The sequence below is a fragment of the Gobius niger genome (genome assembly GCF_951799975.1).
Source record: "Gobius niger genome assembly, chromosome: 17".
Classification (NCBI taxonomy): domain Eukaryota; kingdom Metazoa; phylum Chordata; class Actinopteri; order Gobiiformes; family Gobiidae; genus Gobius; species Gobius niger.
The window spans coordinates 18,644,614-18,663,333 of record NC_136868.1 but is presented as its reverse complement, the minus strand read 5'-3'; the positions used below and the strand labels follow the sequence as shown (position 1 = coordinate 18,663,333).

At 41.5% G+C, this 18,720-nt stretch overlaps 1 protein-coding gene across 2 annotated transcripts in view; it reads left to right on the top strand.

Moving 5' to 3' along the window:
- Nucleotides 1–18,720, top strand: part of agbl4 (AGBL carboxypeptidase 4) — a 236,883-nt gene that overhangs the window by 64,383 nt on the left and 153,780 nt on the right. For both annotated transcript variants that reach the window (XM_079575204.1, XM_079575203.1), the window contains exon 4: nucleotides 18,044–18,138. In XM_079575204.1, the coding sequence (XP_079431330.1) occupies nucleotides 18,044–18,138 (95 nt within the window). The remainder of the gene's footprint in view (nucleotides 1–18,043; nucleotides 18,139–18,720) is intronic.

Genomic DNA, 18,720 nt, shown 5'->3' with positions numbered 1-18,720 from the left:
GCTAGCCGCTGTACTACCGTGCCCGTTTGTTGTGTTGTAGAGTGCCTGAGAATGAAAATGATACAAGGACGATATAGGATTGGGTATCTTAGCATACCTAATATCACTATGATGTATTATGCAAGCATAAGCCTCACGTCTAAGCTCTACATAGTCAAATTCATCAAAACAATGAGAATCTACAATAACATCACTGTCAGAGTAACTCGCTGCACTCACAAATAAATGAATGTGAATTGAACAGCTACATTGCTACACTCAATAAACATGAGACCTCAATACTCTGAACATGATATTTTCTCTAAATTACTGTTGATGATAAGCTTGATAGCTTTGCTAACAAATCTATGTCCAGGTTCGATTCCCACCAAGGGACTGTGTGGAGGTTGCATGTTCTTCCCGTGTTTGCATAGGTTTCCTTCGGGTACTCCGGTTTTCCCTACCACTAAAAATTGAGGATGGGTCAAATGAAGAGAACACATTTCTCTACAGACATTAATAAAGGGAACTTAGCGTAACTTATCTAGCTAACTGTTGCTAGCAAGCTAACCTTAGATGTAGTGAGCACGAAATAAATCTAAATATGACTACATTTCACTAAAAGAATTTCAATATACAAAGAAACAACTGCAGATATGGTAATTATATGTAATAAGAGTACACATACCCAGTGGCGGCTGGTGATGTGAAAACCAGGGGGGGCTGTTGCCTCTATCTACCTTCAATTATATTTTAGAAGACACTTATAAACATTGTTTTTAACTTAAAAAAGAAAGTTATCTTTGGGGCATTTAATATTGTTATTATTAATATTATTTTTATGTAGAATATATTCAAAACGTATTGTTTAGCTTTATTCAACTAAAAAATAAATAATTTCTGACTAAAGTGTAACGATAGTCACTACATATTTGTGTTTTGCACCACTGATTTGTGTTTTGTACCAACAGAACCAGAACAAAGGCAGGAGGTGTTTCCTCTTTGATTTCATGTACAGTTTTAGTCCCAGACCTGCTGTGGTTTCATTATGAGCCTCAGAGCCACAGGTTTAAACCCGTATAAACATCAGACAAATGATCTGGTCAGAAATGATGTGCAGCTCACATATAGACGAGAGTCCTCCTCCTGTAGCACCTGGAGCTCCTCCTGTAGCACCTGGAGCTCCTCCTGTAGCACTTGGAGCTCCTCCTGTAGCACTTGGAGCTCCTCCTGTAGCACTTGGAGCTCCTCCTGTAGCACTTGGAGCTCCTCCTGTAGCACTTGGAGCTCCTCCTGTAGCACCTGGAGCTCCTCCTGTAGCACCTGGAGCTCCTCCTGTAGCACCTGGAGCTCCTCCTGTAGCACCTGGAGCTCCTCCTGTAGCACCTGAAGCTCCTCCTGTAGCACCTGGAGCTCCTCCTGTAGCACCTGGAGCTCCTCCTGTAGCACCTGGAGCTCCTCCTGTAGCACCTGGAGCTCCTCCTGTAGCACCTGGAGCTCCTCCTGTAGCACCTGGAGCTCCTCCTCTGTTTCCCTTAGTGAATGAATGACGTTCCCCTCTCCTGTCGTAGCTCCTCCTCACGGTCCTGAATCTTCTCTCCATCAAATGTCCACGTCCTGGGACAGAACTGTCTGTCCAAGTCAGCGAGGGTTTGTCCCACAGTGTGAAATAAACAAGCAGTAGCTAAAGCAGACAAGCTAGTTAGCATCGCCATGCTACCTCCAGGAAAGTCCGTTTAGACGTGACTTCTGACTGAAGAAAGTTGTCCCAAGTCCATTAGTTTGACTAAATCCTTTCACCTCCTCTCAGGAAACAACACGAAGCTTCTCCGTCTCTCAAATGAGATGTTTTTCCTCCGATCGTCCGTGAGCTCAGAGCTGCTCCAACAACAAGCTACTCGCGTTTGTTTACAGGAGACGCTTCCTCATCTTTCACCTGTTAAATCTCCGATGGCGCTGAGGCCAAGCGCCCATCGGAGATTTATTATTGCGCGTCTCTGATTGGTTGAATTAATGATATACAGTGACGTTTTTATACCATATCAGAGCGCCATTGGTTAGATCGCGTGGGCGCTGTTCCTCGCCGCCCCAAGCACAAAACTCCACATTTATGACACTGTTACAGCGGTTACAGCACAAGATAAAGCTGGCAGACAAAATGACACCTCCTTCACCTCCGCTCCCCCTCCCTACAGTGTAAAAAACACCTGTACATAAGAAAGTTATGATTTTGCTAAACTTAAAACTTTTTATTTTATTCGCAAAATTGATAGGAGGGGCGGCACCCACCGCCCATAATGGACCAGCCGCCACTGCACATACCCAACAAACACTTTTAAATTACCTCAGAGCTCTATGGTGACCGGTTAGCACCATTGCCCCATTATCCACAGAAACACATGTGAGTTGGCACCACTAAACCTTGATGTACTGGAAAAATATTTTGCATGTGTTGTTAAAACATACATTGGAACACTTTTGGCACCCAGCCATATCAAAATTTAAAAAAAAATATGTATGTGTATTACTGTCATCTTTACCTCCATTAGTGTGTTTCATAGTTTATCTGCAATTCTGACCCCATGTTTGTTATGTTTTAAACTCTAAACAATTAAGTTAAAATCTGATTTGAAGAAACCTTATTTGATAAATGAACAATATTGATGTCTCACTGGTTGCTCTTAGAAGATTCAAGTAGTATTATGTTATGTCTTAATTAATACACTATTCCTTATTGTTAGGTATTGTTAGGTATTATATTTCTGTATAAATAAAGGCTAAGAGAAAAGGACCTGCAACACATTCTGAGAAGTACTGGCTGATGCTGACAGCTCACGCAGACACTTCAAACTCACTGTGTAACACTTTGTCTCCACAACACCTCTTTTTGGTCGTAAAACTCTCCATTTATCCAGCCTCGTCCTACAGTCCATTCCAATTTCTACCTCTTTGAACGTGACAAGTGATAAGGATGGATTATGGCCAGAGCTGAGAATTCCTCGGGATAATCCTTCACAGACAAAACACTTAAGACACTTTGGTGCACTTGTTCCCTTAATTCTTCCATCAAGGAGCCGCGGTTTGCAGGAAAAATGTTGTTCTTTAGACGTGTGTTTTAATCGAGACATGATTCAGGTTTAGTTACAGTAGTTAACACAACCGTTTTACTCAGATTGATACAAGGTTTGCAAACTTGATATTATGTTTTTGCTTCTTTTCGGGGGTTTTTTTCAAAGTAATGTCCAAAAGTAAAATCTGGTTGTTTTGAATCTCATTTAACCATATTGTAATCACAAAGTTAGCTGGTCTATTTTTTTCTTTTCTTAAGGCAAAAAAAAAAAATCCTGTACATTTGTCATTGTACGTCTCAAATGGGTTTAGCTAATAAGCTAGCTGTTTACTTTTAAAAAGCTGCTTTCATCAGGACCATTATGGACTCTTTGCAGTAAAACAATCAGCTGAACCTCACAAAACATGCCAAAGATGCACAAAAGTATCTGGTCAAACACTGTGGAACACAGAAACCACAAATGCAGCTGTACCAGTAAATAGATATGACTAAAGAAGACTAAATGAACTTGGAAAGTTAGCCGATGCAGTTCCCTCACCTTTCAGATTTTCAGGGTAAACAATCTAGGAACCATTTTGGAGGAAAAGACAATGATATAATGGTGTTTAATGATAGTGTTTTTCCAACTGTTCCCTGAATCGATCAGTCCAAAAGTGTTCCTGAAACTACTCATTTTACAAGCAGTTATTGTTATTTCCTAACATAATCTCAAAACATACGCCATCATAATATGCACAAAATTCATTCGCAAAAAATTGCTCCATTCAAAAAACTACCAATCAAATTTCAAAATGATGTGTATAAATTTATTTCTAAATGTTTCTTATCTCTTTGTTTCCAAGTAGCCAAATTAGCTGCATGCCTTTTATTATTCTACACTAGCCCTGCACCCGATTGTGGTCAGTGTGGCTTAATTGTCTTCAGCATGCTGTAGTGACATTTGAGTTAGTAGACGTAATACTACAATAAGATGTTGCTGTGTAGAAGAACAGCTTTGCGTTCCATTTGATTCTAATGTCATGTCTGGGCACCATAACAAAGAGTTGGTGGCAAATTCTACTTTTGTATGCTATAATTGTATTTTTATGGGTTGCCTCAGCATTCCTCTTACGGCTTAAATATAAATATGAACTGTCTTAAGCTCCGTAACAACATTTGCGGAATGAGATTTTTACCGGAGTGAGATTAGTAAATGAATGTCGGTGCATAATGGAAATATCCGTCTCTGGGTTTGGTTGCACAGTGTAGAATCAAGGCAAGAGAATGAGACTGCTGCTAAAGAAAGAGCAAAGCAAAATGACTTTCATATTGTTATTGCTTAGACTTTAACACACTTTATTGATCCACAAGGGAAATTGCATTGTCACAGCACAAATAGTAATCTTAGAAAGATTGAAAAATAATAATTAAGCACAAAAGGTACTCCTGCATATATGAGATGAGTACTCTTTTACAAAGTACAAAATACTGCGTGTGTCCTACTCACAAAGGCAGTGTTTGTGAACTTAGGATAAAGTGTTTCACTTTCAGTCCACTTTGTCCATATTCTTCATATCCTTTCGCTGAGGTACTGTAAACGTTGATAGGTCATTGTCTGTACTGCAGTGGGTATTCTGAACACTGCAGTGCTCATTGCACATCTAATATGTCACAACTGCTAAGCGCTCGTCTTCCATCACGTTATGCTGTTTTGTACTGTTTATAAGGGACTGGACACAATAATGCCATTGCTGCTTGTGCGTCCATCAAATTAATTGCAGCTAATTGCTCTCCAAGTTCATTTTCCCAAAGCTTTATATACTTAAAGGACCCATGAAAATGTACCTAGTTAATTCACATTTTTTTGTTTTACTGTCCTGTCTTGCCAGCTTAAAACAACAATAAGAGGTTCCATTTCCAGAACCCACATTATAAAGTTGTCCAGAGCCACATGCTCCTCGCCGCTCACGTGTCTAAGTAGGTTATGAGCTTGGAACCTCCGTCTCCACACCTTATTCCCTTCTTTAGTGTTCAGTGCTAAGTAGGGACCTTGAAACCTCCCAGCGGTCCATCTGCTTTGGCCACAGTCCCTCTAGGCTCCTTTTGAAGGTGCTTTCATTTAATCATTTCTTCTAAAAAGATTTTTTTCCAGGGCACTGAGAGGTCACAGATCACATCAGAGCTGCTTTCCGACTCACTGACCATTTAATCAAGCTGAGGTCCATTTGGCCGCCACTCTTTTCAGACCACCTTTTCTTCCTGGGGCTCAGAGGTGACACCCGCGCCCTGCCACTCCCGATCCCATTCCGGACCAAGCTTTAGAGGTGAACTGGGTGACTTACACCAATTCTCCAGGATTTAGAGCTTGACTGAGTGTCCCGTATAGTCTCACTTGAAACACTCCTGTGGGGCCAAAACTTGCCACAACCCAACTCAAATGTTCACAAGTGAGCACTATTTTCATTGGTTTTACACAACAGGCACTCAACCCCTAGTTTGACTGATAACACCACAAATACCAGGTGGTCACAAACACCTTTGTAAATGTTTTTTCTCTCGCTGGTTTGTGAAAGAGGGGGTTCAGTAAACTACTAAACTACAATGGAAATTCCAGCCACACCATATGTCCGTTGTTTTTTTTAAATACTTTTTGTCTGCTCTCTATCCGAGATTTTGAATTTCACTTATTCAACCAACGCATTGCTGAAACTGTGACTGAGGACTATGTCAATGGAGGAATTGACAGAAATTCAAATGTTTCCCTGATTTTTCTTGAGTACAATCTTACCCACTGTCTTTAATCCACCATCTCACACTGTTATTTAACCAAAGCCGTGATAATTAATTGTGATTCGTTTGGTGACACCTAATTTCCACAGATATGCGACGTGCCTTATTATTCCTCTGCTTGTGTATGTGGGCCCGCTGCCGGAGCGGTATTGATCTGTTTTGCTGCCAGTCGATGATGGGTGTGGTGTTTTCCATGCTTATCAGACTGTAATCACTCAACTGGGGGAAAACTATCACTTTTTGTTCCAAAGGTTACCCTGCGCTTTAATTCCATCATGCATTCGATGGATATTGGACACTTTCTTGTCTCTCTCTCTCTCTTTTCCATTTTCCCCGTCTGTGCCTGAAAATGATACATTCCGTTGGAGAAATGGCCACTGGGCGGTTGCTCCTAACCATTAGCGGCTAAAGCTATTATTCATGTGTCAAACTGTTGTTTTATTTCCCTCTCCTCTGTAGCCTCTGCAGTGCTGTCCATTTTGTCGCCTCAGTCCTATGCAGACACAGAAATGGAGCTGTAGCGTCTGGCAGGTGAAATCAAAAGCCGCGGTGTTTTAATAGCCGTGTGTGAGTTGTGTGTTCGCTCACGCATGTTCAAGAGCCAAAGACACAAGATTGCTTTTTTACAGCCATTCAATCACAAAGAAGTAAAAAGGTACATAGGGAAAGAGCAAATGCACTGTACGTATATAACGTTTTGCTGTGCCGTCAAGTTTATAGGGGGAGTATTCAAATCAAATTACATGCTTGGTCAAGAAATGTTGCCGTTCAGTCAAAAATGATGGGATTAACAGGACAAATTTCAAAGGTTTTTGTGCTGTCAATTGAAAAAAAATATTAATTGCGATTAATCTCTTGAATGTCATAGTTAACTCCAATTAAGCGCAAATTAATATCACATATTTGTCTATTCTTAATGTCCCTTGAATTATAATTTTAGTGCTCTAATACTCTTATTGGGAACCTCAAATATACAGCAAACGTGGGGTGTGGGCGGGTCGGGTTTTTTTTCTCCTTACAGTAAATGTATCATTAGCATGTTTTGAGCCTACAGCTCTTCTGTTCCAAACAGCAGTGCCTGAGCACATACATGACAGACACATGTGAAAATAACAAGGCAACGTTATGCTAACCTGAGGAGAGCAGCTTCGTAGCGTCAGGTAAAGGCCGCTCCAACTCCAAAGAGTTCTCCATGACGTGGTAAAAGTACAGCCTCAGATAGTTTCTGCTCCTCGTTTCCTGATAAGTCTATTAGCAATTTCAAAGGTCTAGTAGCAAAAACAAACCAAGTGCTATTTCTCCTGTAAACTCGCAATCCCGTGATGTGCTCCGGTCTGAGTGACCGCAGCGGCAGAGCGGCTCGCATGCCGTCTTTTTAATGTGTGTCGGCAAATTGAGACTAATCTTGCGATAAAAAAAAAGTATTCCGTTAAAATTCATTTGTGTTAACGCATTAATAACACAATATTTTGGACAGCACTATTTTAAATATATATTGGCAGTACAATCTCCTGTAAATATTTCCTCCAAATAGTCACAGATTATATAAACCTGCAAGCCCTGTAGTTTAGTTTACAAACAAGTTACACTTACAGCCAAGTTTGAGTGAAAAAAATGATCTCCGTTGTGTAATTGGATGTACAATGTCCCTCTCTCACTTTGTTTTTTCTGTCAGCGTAGTATTTACTCTCACGGACAATTAATGAGTGAAAAAGTGCAACATGCTACAACACCTGCAGTGGCGCTTATGGCCTCTAGGGGTATGAGTTACTTAGTACTGCTTGTACTAGCCTCCGAATGCGTTTATACTACTTCAGCTTTTTCAAGAGATTTTGAATACTATATTGAACAGTATATGAAACGCAATTAAGGGTCAGGGGAGACATTTTGCAAATTGTCAGAGCTGGGAGTTAAACACCAACAAAGTCAGGAAAGTGCCCAGCATATGCAGCCGGCTAAACCCTTAGGTTATTGTGCCGCACAGAACAATGCTCTAATTGAGGACTGATCCACAGTGTTGTCATAAAGAATGTGATTGATATTCCTGTCTTCCATCCTCCTCCTCATTGGGTGTGTATCCTGCAGGGCAGTGCGGTCCGCGCCCTCACAGACCTCCTCATCCTCAACACTGTAACCTTTGACCACTGTTAGTGCTGATGCAGCGGCCTGTCAGAGATGAGCCATCCCTCAGCACACATATGTAACACACACACGTAGCACACGCGTGTATTGCGTCTGTACATCACGTCTCTTATGGTCCCCTTTTGACATGGGTTTTGTTTTGCGTTTTTCGCCTGCTTCAAATGAGTGAATGTGTTATGTGGCGGCTTGTGGCAGCAGTAGTAGTGGACTCTCATTAACCTCCCTCACTCCTGTCTCCTCACCGAGTCTCCTTCATCAGCTCATCCAGGCCCGAAGTGACACATGGGCCTCTGGAGTGTCAGCAGCGATAAAGATGCCGCCACTTCACCATTTTAATTGGAGCCTGTGCTGTTGATGTGTGAACAGCTGTAGGACAGAGAAGGGCAGATCTATCATTGGTGGCCTCGGTGGACCGCCTGGGGTCAAATGGCAGCAGTTACCCAGACAGGAAACCCCCAGCGCTCCTGTTTATTTATGATTTTAGTGTATAGTCCTCCCCTCCTCTTGCAAACATCTGCATGTGTGCTCCTCAGATAGACAGATGCAGACTGAGGTGGGCCACATATTCCCTGTCACATCGAAGCACTTACACTTGTATGAATCAGAGACTCCCAGAGGACTGGAATCTATTATTCATTTAAAATGACTCATTTTTCGCCCGCCGGCTCCTGGCACTAGTGTGGCGTGCAGGCATATTTGTGTAATTAATTCAGATAGTGTGAGAAAACAAAATAACATATTTACTCTGAAGCTTGCTGTTGCAGTTGTGAAGGCGAGAAACATTGCTGGCTGGTGGCAAATTATAGCCTCTGACCCACTCTAACACTGCACTCTTCAAATTTCTCTATCAACAATAATGATTATGGAAACTGTAATTTCAAGGCCTTTTGTCCTGGCTTCACAAATTCATAGGTAAAGATTAGTAAGAGCAAAGCTACTGTTGACCAGGCAGACTGGAGTCCTGTGAAGTCTCTCCAAACAAACTGGTGACTGATGGTGATTTTGTCCTCCCCATGACTTATGTGTCTTATGTGTATAACAATTGTGCCTCTTAAATGGGCAGCTGTGATTTCTTCTTTTAATTATATTTTATGTATAAACACTCTCCTAGTCACAAGGCTTGTGTAGTGCTGTTTTGGATCATTTACATCTCATGTATAAAATGTCACTGATGTAAAGCACTTAGTTGTGATTCTCCTTGAACTGTTTTCCTGAGATATATATTCTAATGAGAAAGGCTGTATACTTGATATGCATGTAATATATAATAGAGACCCTATGCAATGTGCTGACAGACAAAGCAGAGATCATTATAGAACACCTTCACACAGGTGCTATAGACAGTCCGTCTCCCTTTTCCTAATTCAAATATTTGATAAGGCGAGACACAGCGGTGCTTTGCATACAGTTAGATAGCAATCTAAATAACATTTACATGTCATTTACGTCTATTACCTTCTTTTTGAAGAGCCATGTCAGCACTGTGTGCATATTAAAACGCATATTTATTCCGCTAGCCAGCATGGTTCCTTAGTAGAATTTGCAAATTAATGCAAATAAGGGTTTCCTCCCTCGACTGAAACGTGTCTGAAAGGTAGGTTTCAGGGAATGCTGTGAAAATAGAGGACCCAATATTGAGGGATTCTTGGAGCTGATGCCTTAATCGATGAAGGTCTTTGGGTCACAATTCATAAATGTAAGTGAGTAAATGTGTTGTATCTGACCTTGGGCCAAAGCCGTGTGTCATGAGATCTGTAAAGGCTCACATAGATCAAAGACTCAAAGACGGCATCCTCAATCTTGTGGAGTTTGGTCAAATAATTATATTGGTATTTTCTCTCACATTCTCATTGTTTGTTTATAGCAGCATAGGATTTCCATTTTATTTCAGGGTTTTGACTAGAACATATCATTAATTAGTGTGAGCCAGACTAATAATGAAAGCATTAAATCGCATTAACCCAATATGACTAAATCATTGCTAAAATAAATGCCATAATAAACTAATTACGACTTTAATTCGGCTTTTGCTCACCGCCATCTCCAGTGTTATAAATACCTGTTTTAAAGAATATGGTGATGTCTTCTGAGAACATGCACAATAGGTCAATCCACCAGGTGATTCTGACCATCAGCCTGGCTCCACGTCTGGAGATGGGTCCCCTGGCACAGCACAGTGGTCGCCCACAGCTGCTGACAGGTCGCTCCAGCAGCATCGAAGGATCGGTCAAATGCAGAGGACAAATTTCATTAGTACAGTTGTTGCATAATGTCAAAGGTTAAGGTTAAGGCACTTTAACCTTCCCACAACTGGTGATAATACAGAAAAAAAAGATGTAAATTGAAATGGAGGCACAGTGTTGCAGGGCTACATTGTACCTCTCTCAGATGATCAATCGATCACTGGGCCGGACGCCGGATGGGTCCATTTTTTTAGGTTGCATGTTCTTGTTCTCCCCATGCCTATGTAGGTTTCCTTTGGGTGCGTTGTTTTCACTTGCCACTAAAAACATGTAGAATAGGTCACGATGAATGAAATTCAAAAAGGGATAAAAAGTGGGTAAACGGTCCACAATGGCGACCATACTGTACATAAAGGGCCATGAGTGAGTCTGAGATCTTTCTTGGAAAATGGAAAACTTTTGCTTTCTTCAAAATCTATGAATAATACTGAAATTATCCCGTTCTCCCGTATTTTACAATTGCTTCTGTCCAAGTCACTTCAGACCTGCCCCACAGCCATCTCTTCATTATGAAAGCGTCTTGTGGCGACTGTAGCTGTGTTGAAACAGGAGACGCATGGACAGAGGAAGGAGAAGAGCAGATCGGGTGTGGACGCTGCAGAAAGAGGAGAGAATGAGAAGCAGAGATTGGTTTTCATGCCTGGTAGTCAGCGAGCCTGTAAATCTCCCAGGAGCGCAGTGGAAGACAGCAGAAGGTTGATAGTCATCCATCACTCGTGACAACCCTACTCCTCTGGAAGGGCCTGACAGCACAGCCCAGCCTCAGCTAGCGATGGAGAGAGAGGGAAAAAAAACACACAGGAGCAAAGATAAATAGAAAGAGATGCTGCCTGCAGAATGAGCAAATTAACTCTTCCGTGGGTTAAAGAAATGATGGAGCGCAGAAGGATGGACGTGACAGACTCATATAGAAGATACATAAAAGGAGAGGAGCATGGGATAAAGATCTTGGTCAAAGGTTTCACAGATTCTAAGGTTTTAGCCAAGTTACATTGTGCCTCTTTCCTGAGAGACAAAAGTGCGTATTACAGATCGTATGCACTTTTATAGTCATTTTCCACATTGACTTTTTGAAAGAAAAGTGTCCTAAAGAATGATTGAAGCCAATCATACAGTGGTTACTCGTGGCTGTAAAATATGAAATGTGTTCATGTGTTTCACTGTATTTTCAAGTATTCAAACTAAAGCCAAATGAAGAGTATTACATTTTCTTCAGGAACCAGGGCAGGTTTTGTAGGGGTGGGACTGTTAAGCTCCATTAAACAGCGAGAATGCACTGGCAGGCTCAATATACTGATGCACATAGTAGTTGCTGATGAAGGCAACAAGCTTTTACCAAGTACATGGGCTTAGAAGGGCATGCTTTGCTATTGCTTATCTCCCATTCCCCTAACACATGCAACTTCATGGTAAAGAGAACATAGTTGGCTGAACAAAGACATATTTCTTCTTCTGCTGTCAGTACAAAAGGTCATCTTAGGTAATCTTAAACCTTATTATATTCAGCTAGGTTACACTATGTCACAACAAGGTTTCCATATTTTTCACAACGGCATCTTTCACAAGTCTGCAGTCAAAAGCAATTATTTGAATATTACTTCAGTACTGCATTCATCCCTACAGATGCTCACACTAAGGAAAGGTTGTGGGTACTGATATTTGAATGTTATATCCGTACAATATTGTCCTGGAAGTTTTTTTTTTTTTTTTTTTATTGTTTGGATGCATTTTTTTCTGTGTCTGACTCTGCAGAGAATATGAAAAACTGCATTACGTTTGTGTTTTGAACTCAAAGGCTGAAGAAAGAGACTTTTGTCGCAATAGATAATTTTACACTTGGATATGGTGCAGAACACAATCATATCAACATATCCACAGCTAACCTCTGTGACCAGGAAAAATGTAATAAAGAGTAAATCAGAATGAAAAAAAGGCGAACAAGCTATACTATAATATTTAGTGTCAAGTGGATCTGGGGGGTTACCTTCTTTGCTTTTTACAGGATTTATAGCAGTAGCGGTTCAGGGGGACAGGTCGGTAATAAAATGGAACTGTGTGCTTGGAGAATATATATGGTCTTATTGCCTCGGAGCTGTCCAAAGAGCCTGTCAATTAAACAGACACTGTCCCTACATATCTGACAATCTGTGTCCGGCTGAGCATGAAGCGTACAGCTCCCATATCGACTCCAGATAGCACAAGAAACACACACAAAGGCCAGTCTTTATCAAATCACAACATGGATGTGTGATCTTATTATGGCCACTGCTGTGCTTCTCCACTGTGCCGTCTGGTAATTAAATGAAGGCAGTGAAAGACTTCCTCTGCTAATGTTTATCTGTCGCTAGGTTTATTGTTTGAGCCGTAAAATATTCACAGCCCAAAAGGTTAATGATGGCGATTGTGCCTGCTTGTTTATATGTGCACACGGGTGTCAGGTGTTGGTGTGCTTGACCACTGAAAGCTACTGGCCATTGCTTTCACCCAAAGCTGTAGACAATGGCCTAGTTAAAGTAGTGCTGTTGTAAATTATTGGACAATAAGAAGTTTTAACTTTTGACCGTTACTCAATTGTGCCATCCGATAGACTGCCAATCACAGCCGTGTCTCAAAACGTCCTTAAAGCTGTTAATGGTGTTGCTAATTGTATTGCTTGGTTGATTGGTTCATTGATTGATCGATAAAAGTGCTTGATGTAAAATTTAGAATATCACGCTACAGGAAACAACAAAGGGGCAAATGAGGAGGTACCCGCAAGACTCGCAGCTAAGCCACATGCACAAGTGTGGTAATGAGAAGGACCACAGTCTTACAAGCTGGTACCTTCATTGGGAGTCCATTTTTTGACATCATGAAGGATGTCAAGCTGTGAGACCTAATTGTCTGGAACTTGGAGCGTGTTCTCTCCGTGTCTGCGTAAGTTCCTGAGTTTCTGAGTACTCCGGTTTCCCCTATCTCCAAAAACTTGCTGGTCAGGTGGACCCACAGTGGCGGGGCGCAGGGTTGCAGCTGCTCAGATCAGCTCAGATCAGTATCTGACCTATGCAAGTTTGTTGTACAATTGTTTAATGACAATAAAGTTCTTCGTTCATTTATTCAAAATGGACCTCTGACTTCAAGGATCAATTTCTGTTAAAAAATGAAGACTACGTGATGCAAAGTAATATAATACCCCTGCTTTTGTTCCAGTAGCACCATGACCTGACAGTGGTCATGAGGAATTGAAAGTGTCACTGAGAAAACAAAGGAAGGTACAAGACAACAGGAACAGGAAGTGTGCGTCCGGGGGATTGTGGTGTTGTGACACTGCAGCTGGTCAGGTGCACTGTCAGGATGTAACAGACTGTCAGGTTCAGGTTGGCTCCTCACTCAAGGTCATGTTCCTCCTCTTGATCACACACACACACACACACACACACACAGAATCCTATTCACACATGCATGTGTGCCCCTGGCCCGCCTTACATGTCTGCAAAGTTCCTATTAGGTACTAGCCCTCCTGTGTCCCTCTGCAGTGTCCTGTCACTGTGGCAGCTGCCTTTTGCTGTCTTTCCATGACCTCTCTGACTGTCAGAGGGTCTAACAGGAGTCATAATGGGCTGCATTTACATTAAGCCAAGCCACCATCGGGTAACGCTTAAATTCTGGCCAAATAAAAAAAGGTCCTTATTTGCTCAACTTTCCTGAAAGAGATTTGGGTCTAACGCACAGATACAATTTACTGCTTTCAATCACTATTTTTGCTAGCAAAGCCACTCATAGGTGCCTGAAGTGTGCTGATAGTCCTGTCTGCATGAATCATGTGCCACAGTTCTCATGTAGTACGTGAGTGTGCTGGGTGGGCCGTACAGCCTCTGGCAGTGTCAGGTAGACTCTGTTCTGTGGACGCTGGCACGCTGAGCGTCAGTGATCGCGCTGATCAAAGACAACAAGAGAAGAACAGGCAGCTTTGCCAGCAGCCATCAGCTTTCTGCATCTGATGCCTATAGATACGCTACATGGAGCCTCCGATACATTGTATTTATTTTTAGGTTTGTTCTGCTTTGTGTGGCAATCATAACAGTCATTAATCATTGTATAAAATATAGAAACTTTTTTTTACATTGTGTAAAAAATTTCATGTATTTCTAGTTTTTCTAACCTTTCAAAAGTCGACATTTCCTTACCTCAGAGAGTTTGTTTACTTTGTAATGGCTCCGGCCCACACTTTCCAAATGGCTTCTTTAATAATTTATCTTGTCTTCCTGGAAGAAGCCAGAAGGGCCACAGCCTGGATCGATGGAGCTCAAAAGACAGTGTTTGGTCCGAAATGCAATCCTATCCTGAAGCGGCTCAGGACAGCTATTTCAGTGCTGCCTCTAGCCCGTATCGGGGTGGACAGAGCACGTGGGACAGTTTGTTTAAAGGGGAAGTCTTGTGGTCGAGGTCAGACATAAGTCATTGTGAATGTCACATGAAACATTTCGAATCATGCTTGGAGCCAGCAGCTTAGTGATCTTCATGAAATGAATCCATCCCTCTGTTGGATAAATTAATATGGTGTTTAATATGACACCTTCTCTCTGTTATTCAGAGATGTTTTTATTCATTTTTTTATTCATATATTCATATCTTTATTTATACAGTGAAGGCCCAACAGAGAATGAGACTCTCCTTTTCATCATTGACCTGTTCTATAGCAGAGCACAACAATACAACAGTTACAAGAAGATTTGACAGTTTCAGTTAAAAACAGCGTTTGTACATTGAATTTTAAGGGTTTTAGATGTGAGAGTCTTTGTACTTCGTTCTTTTTGTAGGCGGCATGATAAGAAAAGACTTTTTCCTGTTTCACTCTTTACGAGTCCATAATGACAGTCTCTCATTGCTCCTCAGCTTTGACACTTTGGGTTAAGATAATGACTGAACCTTATTAAAGTAAACCTATTTCTTTATAGAAGTTACACCATACGTTCAAATGAAAGAATGCAATATGATGCAGGTGGCTCATTCTGTTTGACTGAACCAAAGGGAAACATTCTGATTCCTGTGTGCTTACTCTGGTGATAAGTGCTGCTGTTTGCAGATGGGAATGTGAGCACAATTTCATGCAAAAATGACTTCAGATTTGCACTCGTAGAATCTCACAGTATCTTCATGAGTACAAAGTCAACCGTGACAACATAAACTGACACATATTTTTATTTGTAGTTTCACAAAGAATCCTTTTCTTCCTCGTCATCTCGTTTGGCGTTCATGACGTTTTCCGTAGTTTGTCCACTTAATTGCATAGACTTTGATTCAGAGCAAGGTAAATTTTGTAGCTTTTACTTGTATCTTACCTGAACAGGCTTAACGTCAGAGAGCATTGCATTATAACCACTGAATGCGCTTTGTAACTTGGACTTTGTATTTGTTTATTGCACTTTTTTTTGTTGCTCTTTTGGGGCTTTTTTGTCATGGGTTCTTCTTTGTGTTGTTTTTGTCGCTATTTACAAGTATTTTTTAAGATACTTGCCAAACTGGAGAAAATCTGCTCGGTTAAGGCGGGGCTTAAGGGGTTATTAAGATATGGTAAAACTTTATTGATCTCATAATGGAGAAATTAATTTCAGCTACATCATCAGCTCTTAAGAACACTCAAATAGTCAGGAGAATGTGCAATCAAAGACTAAATGCTTAAATACTATATTTTTAATGCCACAAATGCAGAAAACAGCGGGCAACTTTTCAGCAAAAAGATTGTGTACAATTTTTAGGACTGCTACTTTTAAAGTCAAAAGTCTTGTAGTCTCTCATACTGTTAAATTTGGCGTCAAATTAAAAAACATTTTAAATGGCAAGATATTTCAGTTTTAACTCCGATTACACTTAACCATGAGCTCAACCCAGCACTTCGTGAAGTTGCTTTTTCTCAGGAATACACTCGATACAGGATTTTTTTTTTCAGTAACTGCTAATCTTGTTAGCAAGCAAAAACGGTTATCAAATTTGTCTCAGTGCTATCTAGAAGACTGAGCCTAGTAAATTGGAATATGAAAAAAAACTCCAACCGATATTAATTTGCCACACGATGTAATGAAGCACTTTTGGAAAAAAAAAACATATTTGAACTAAAAGGGAAAGTAGATGATTTTCATTCGATATGGGATCCGTATCTGCAGTAATTGAGCAAGTTCAAACAGGTATGTGTGAGTAGCCTGACCCCCCTCACCTATCCCCTCCCCACCTCCCTTTTCTGAAATGTGTCAATTATAATAGAATAAAAACAGCAATAAAAGAAAAAAAAAACATCTATCAAACAGATGTATAAACGTTTAATCTCGTGGGATAAAAGATATTTCATGTTTTTTTTTGTGTGGCTCCTCTTGGCTGCATATGGTCTTCAGTGCCTGAGCTGGTATCCAATGGAGGGGCCTGAGTCAGGAACTGTCCTTCAGGATATTCTGGAGGGTCTGCAGTATGTCGTGAATTAGCGACACTCGGCGTTAAGGGGTTAAGACTGATCTTTATAACGTTCACTGAAAAGACTCTTATGGACTTAGCTGCTCTTTTGTGGTCTATAGTGGTAAATTGACACGTGTAGGTCCATCAGTTGAGCTAAACATTTTACGAAATAAATGAATGCTCATGAGAGGTGTTGACATGCACTGAATCAGATTTGCTTCATAACATATGTGAACTATATATTCCTGTTGGTTATTCCTGAGCACTGACCTTGTTACATCAATAGAGCATTTAAAGAACTTTAGATATATAATATTTTCAACTTTTTTTTTCTTTTTAACTCGTGGCATTTTTCTTGCTCTGACTTTTAGTGTAAGTGTGCTTGACTTGCTCTCTATAGACTGTCCCTTTCACAGCTTTCTTTGAGTTAACCAGGTCCAACAACTAGATTACAAACAAGAAGTGTGCTACTGCTAAGAAGGAAGACAATTTAAATTGGTTGTGGGTGGAGAAGAATAAGGTAGGAGCAGTGCAGTCAAAAGGAGCCAGTGGAGTCGGAGTGGGGCTGTATTTGCCTGAGGGGGAAAGGCTGAAAAGTAGCTCTCGCAACAGATGTGCAGGGCAGTAAAGTGTAATTGAAATGCCAGCAGCAATGGTCTTATCTCCCTGCTACAGGAGCCTGCTGCCAGTCTCAACATCAGTTAGATGTCATTTTACCTAAGTCTGAATCAGCCTGCCACAATCCGCAATCCCCGCTCCTCTGATGCTGGTCAGGAGAAAGGGAGAGAAAACGGGGCTGGGGAGGAGGGGAGGGTGTCTGTAATAGGATTTCAGTAGCACCCAGTTAACTTCCACCACCTGGACTTAGTTGGTAATTTGATACGCTCCATCAATAGGATTCATTTACTACACCACGGTTTTACTATGGCCGTTCATTTGACTTTTTTCAAGAAATATATTTATTCATTTCGGTTCACACATTTCCCATCCCTCCGATGGTGATCACAGATTACAGTGGGAGGAAGGATTTTGCAATATTTTCAGTCTGACACAAAGTCCTTGGCGTAGAGCAGGTGGGAAGTCAGGCACCATGTCTGTTCTCTGCGCTCCAGGAGAGGCTTAATGTTTTGGGCTTGGGAGCATCCCTCTAGGGAGGACCGTAATGTCCTACCAGATTAGAAGCTGGCCCTCCTCTGAGCGACTGACTTTTATCACCAACTTTGCTGCTGCAACATGGGATCATCTGCCACACATTAAAGAGCCCTTATCTTTTCACTGTACATCCTGTGTCTGAGCATCGTGCTGCTCGTCATTCTTGATATTGCTTTTTGTCAGATGTGTAAAACAGAAATAAATAAATCATGAATGGACCATTTCGATGAGGAATAACATTTTTTTCTTTTTTCTTTTTCAGAGAGTCATCTTCAATGTTGTCAACTTTTCTAAGACCAAGAGCCTCTACAGAGATGGCATGTCTCCTGTTGTCAAGTCTACCAGCCGGCCCAAATGGTACATTATCTGCTTTATCTTTATCTTTGAATGTATTTCCTAGATTTCATCAACATTCCCTTCACCACAAGACACAGCGCGACACAGACTGATGGCCATCTCACTGTTTGAATTGCACGCCAGTTTTAAAGACTTTGCACAACTTTGACAAACTTGCCCCCCCACCCCCCAACACTCGACAGACACATCCTTGCACCCACCCATGCACAGCAGCTCTCTGAGAGTGATGCTTGAGTTTTTCGAAAAGGATGCGTCCGGGCGCATTAGCATGTGATCCATTGGTTGGCAGTATGACGCCTGTCTGATGTAATAACGGCTGACTGATGGATGCAGAGCTGAGACTGCGCGTGTTTGTGAATGACTAGGTGTGGCAGGAGAAGCGGCCCCGGTGCAGTGGGGCTCGTCTGCCAGCCTGCCTGCTGTATGCAGTGGGGCGAGGCGGCTCAACAGAGTGGCGTGATGAAGTGTTGCCGTCCAACACGAGCCCTGACATCTGTCATCAACTGATGGAGGGCATCCGCGTAACGCCAGGCATCTGCCACCCTGAGCCGCCCGCTTCTGCAGATAGTGCCCACACCGGCG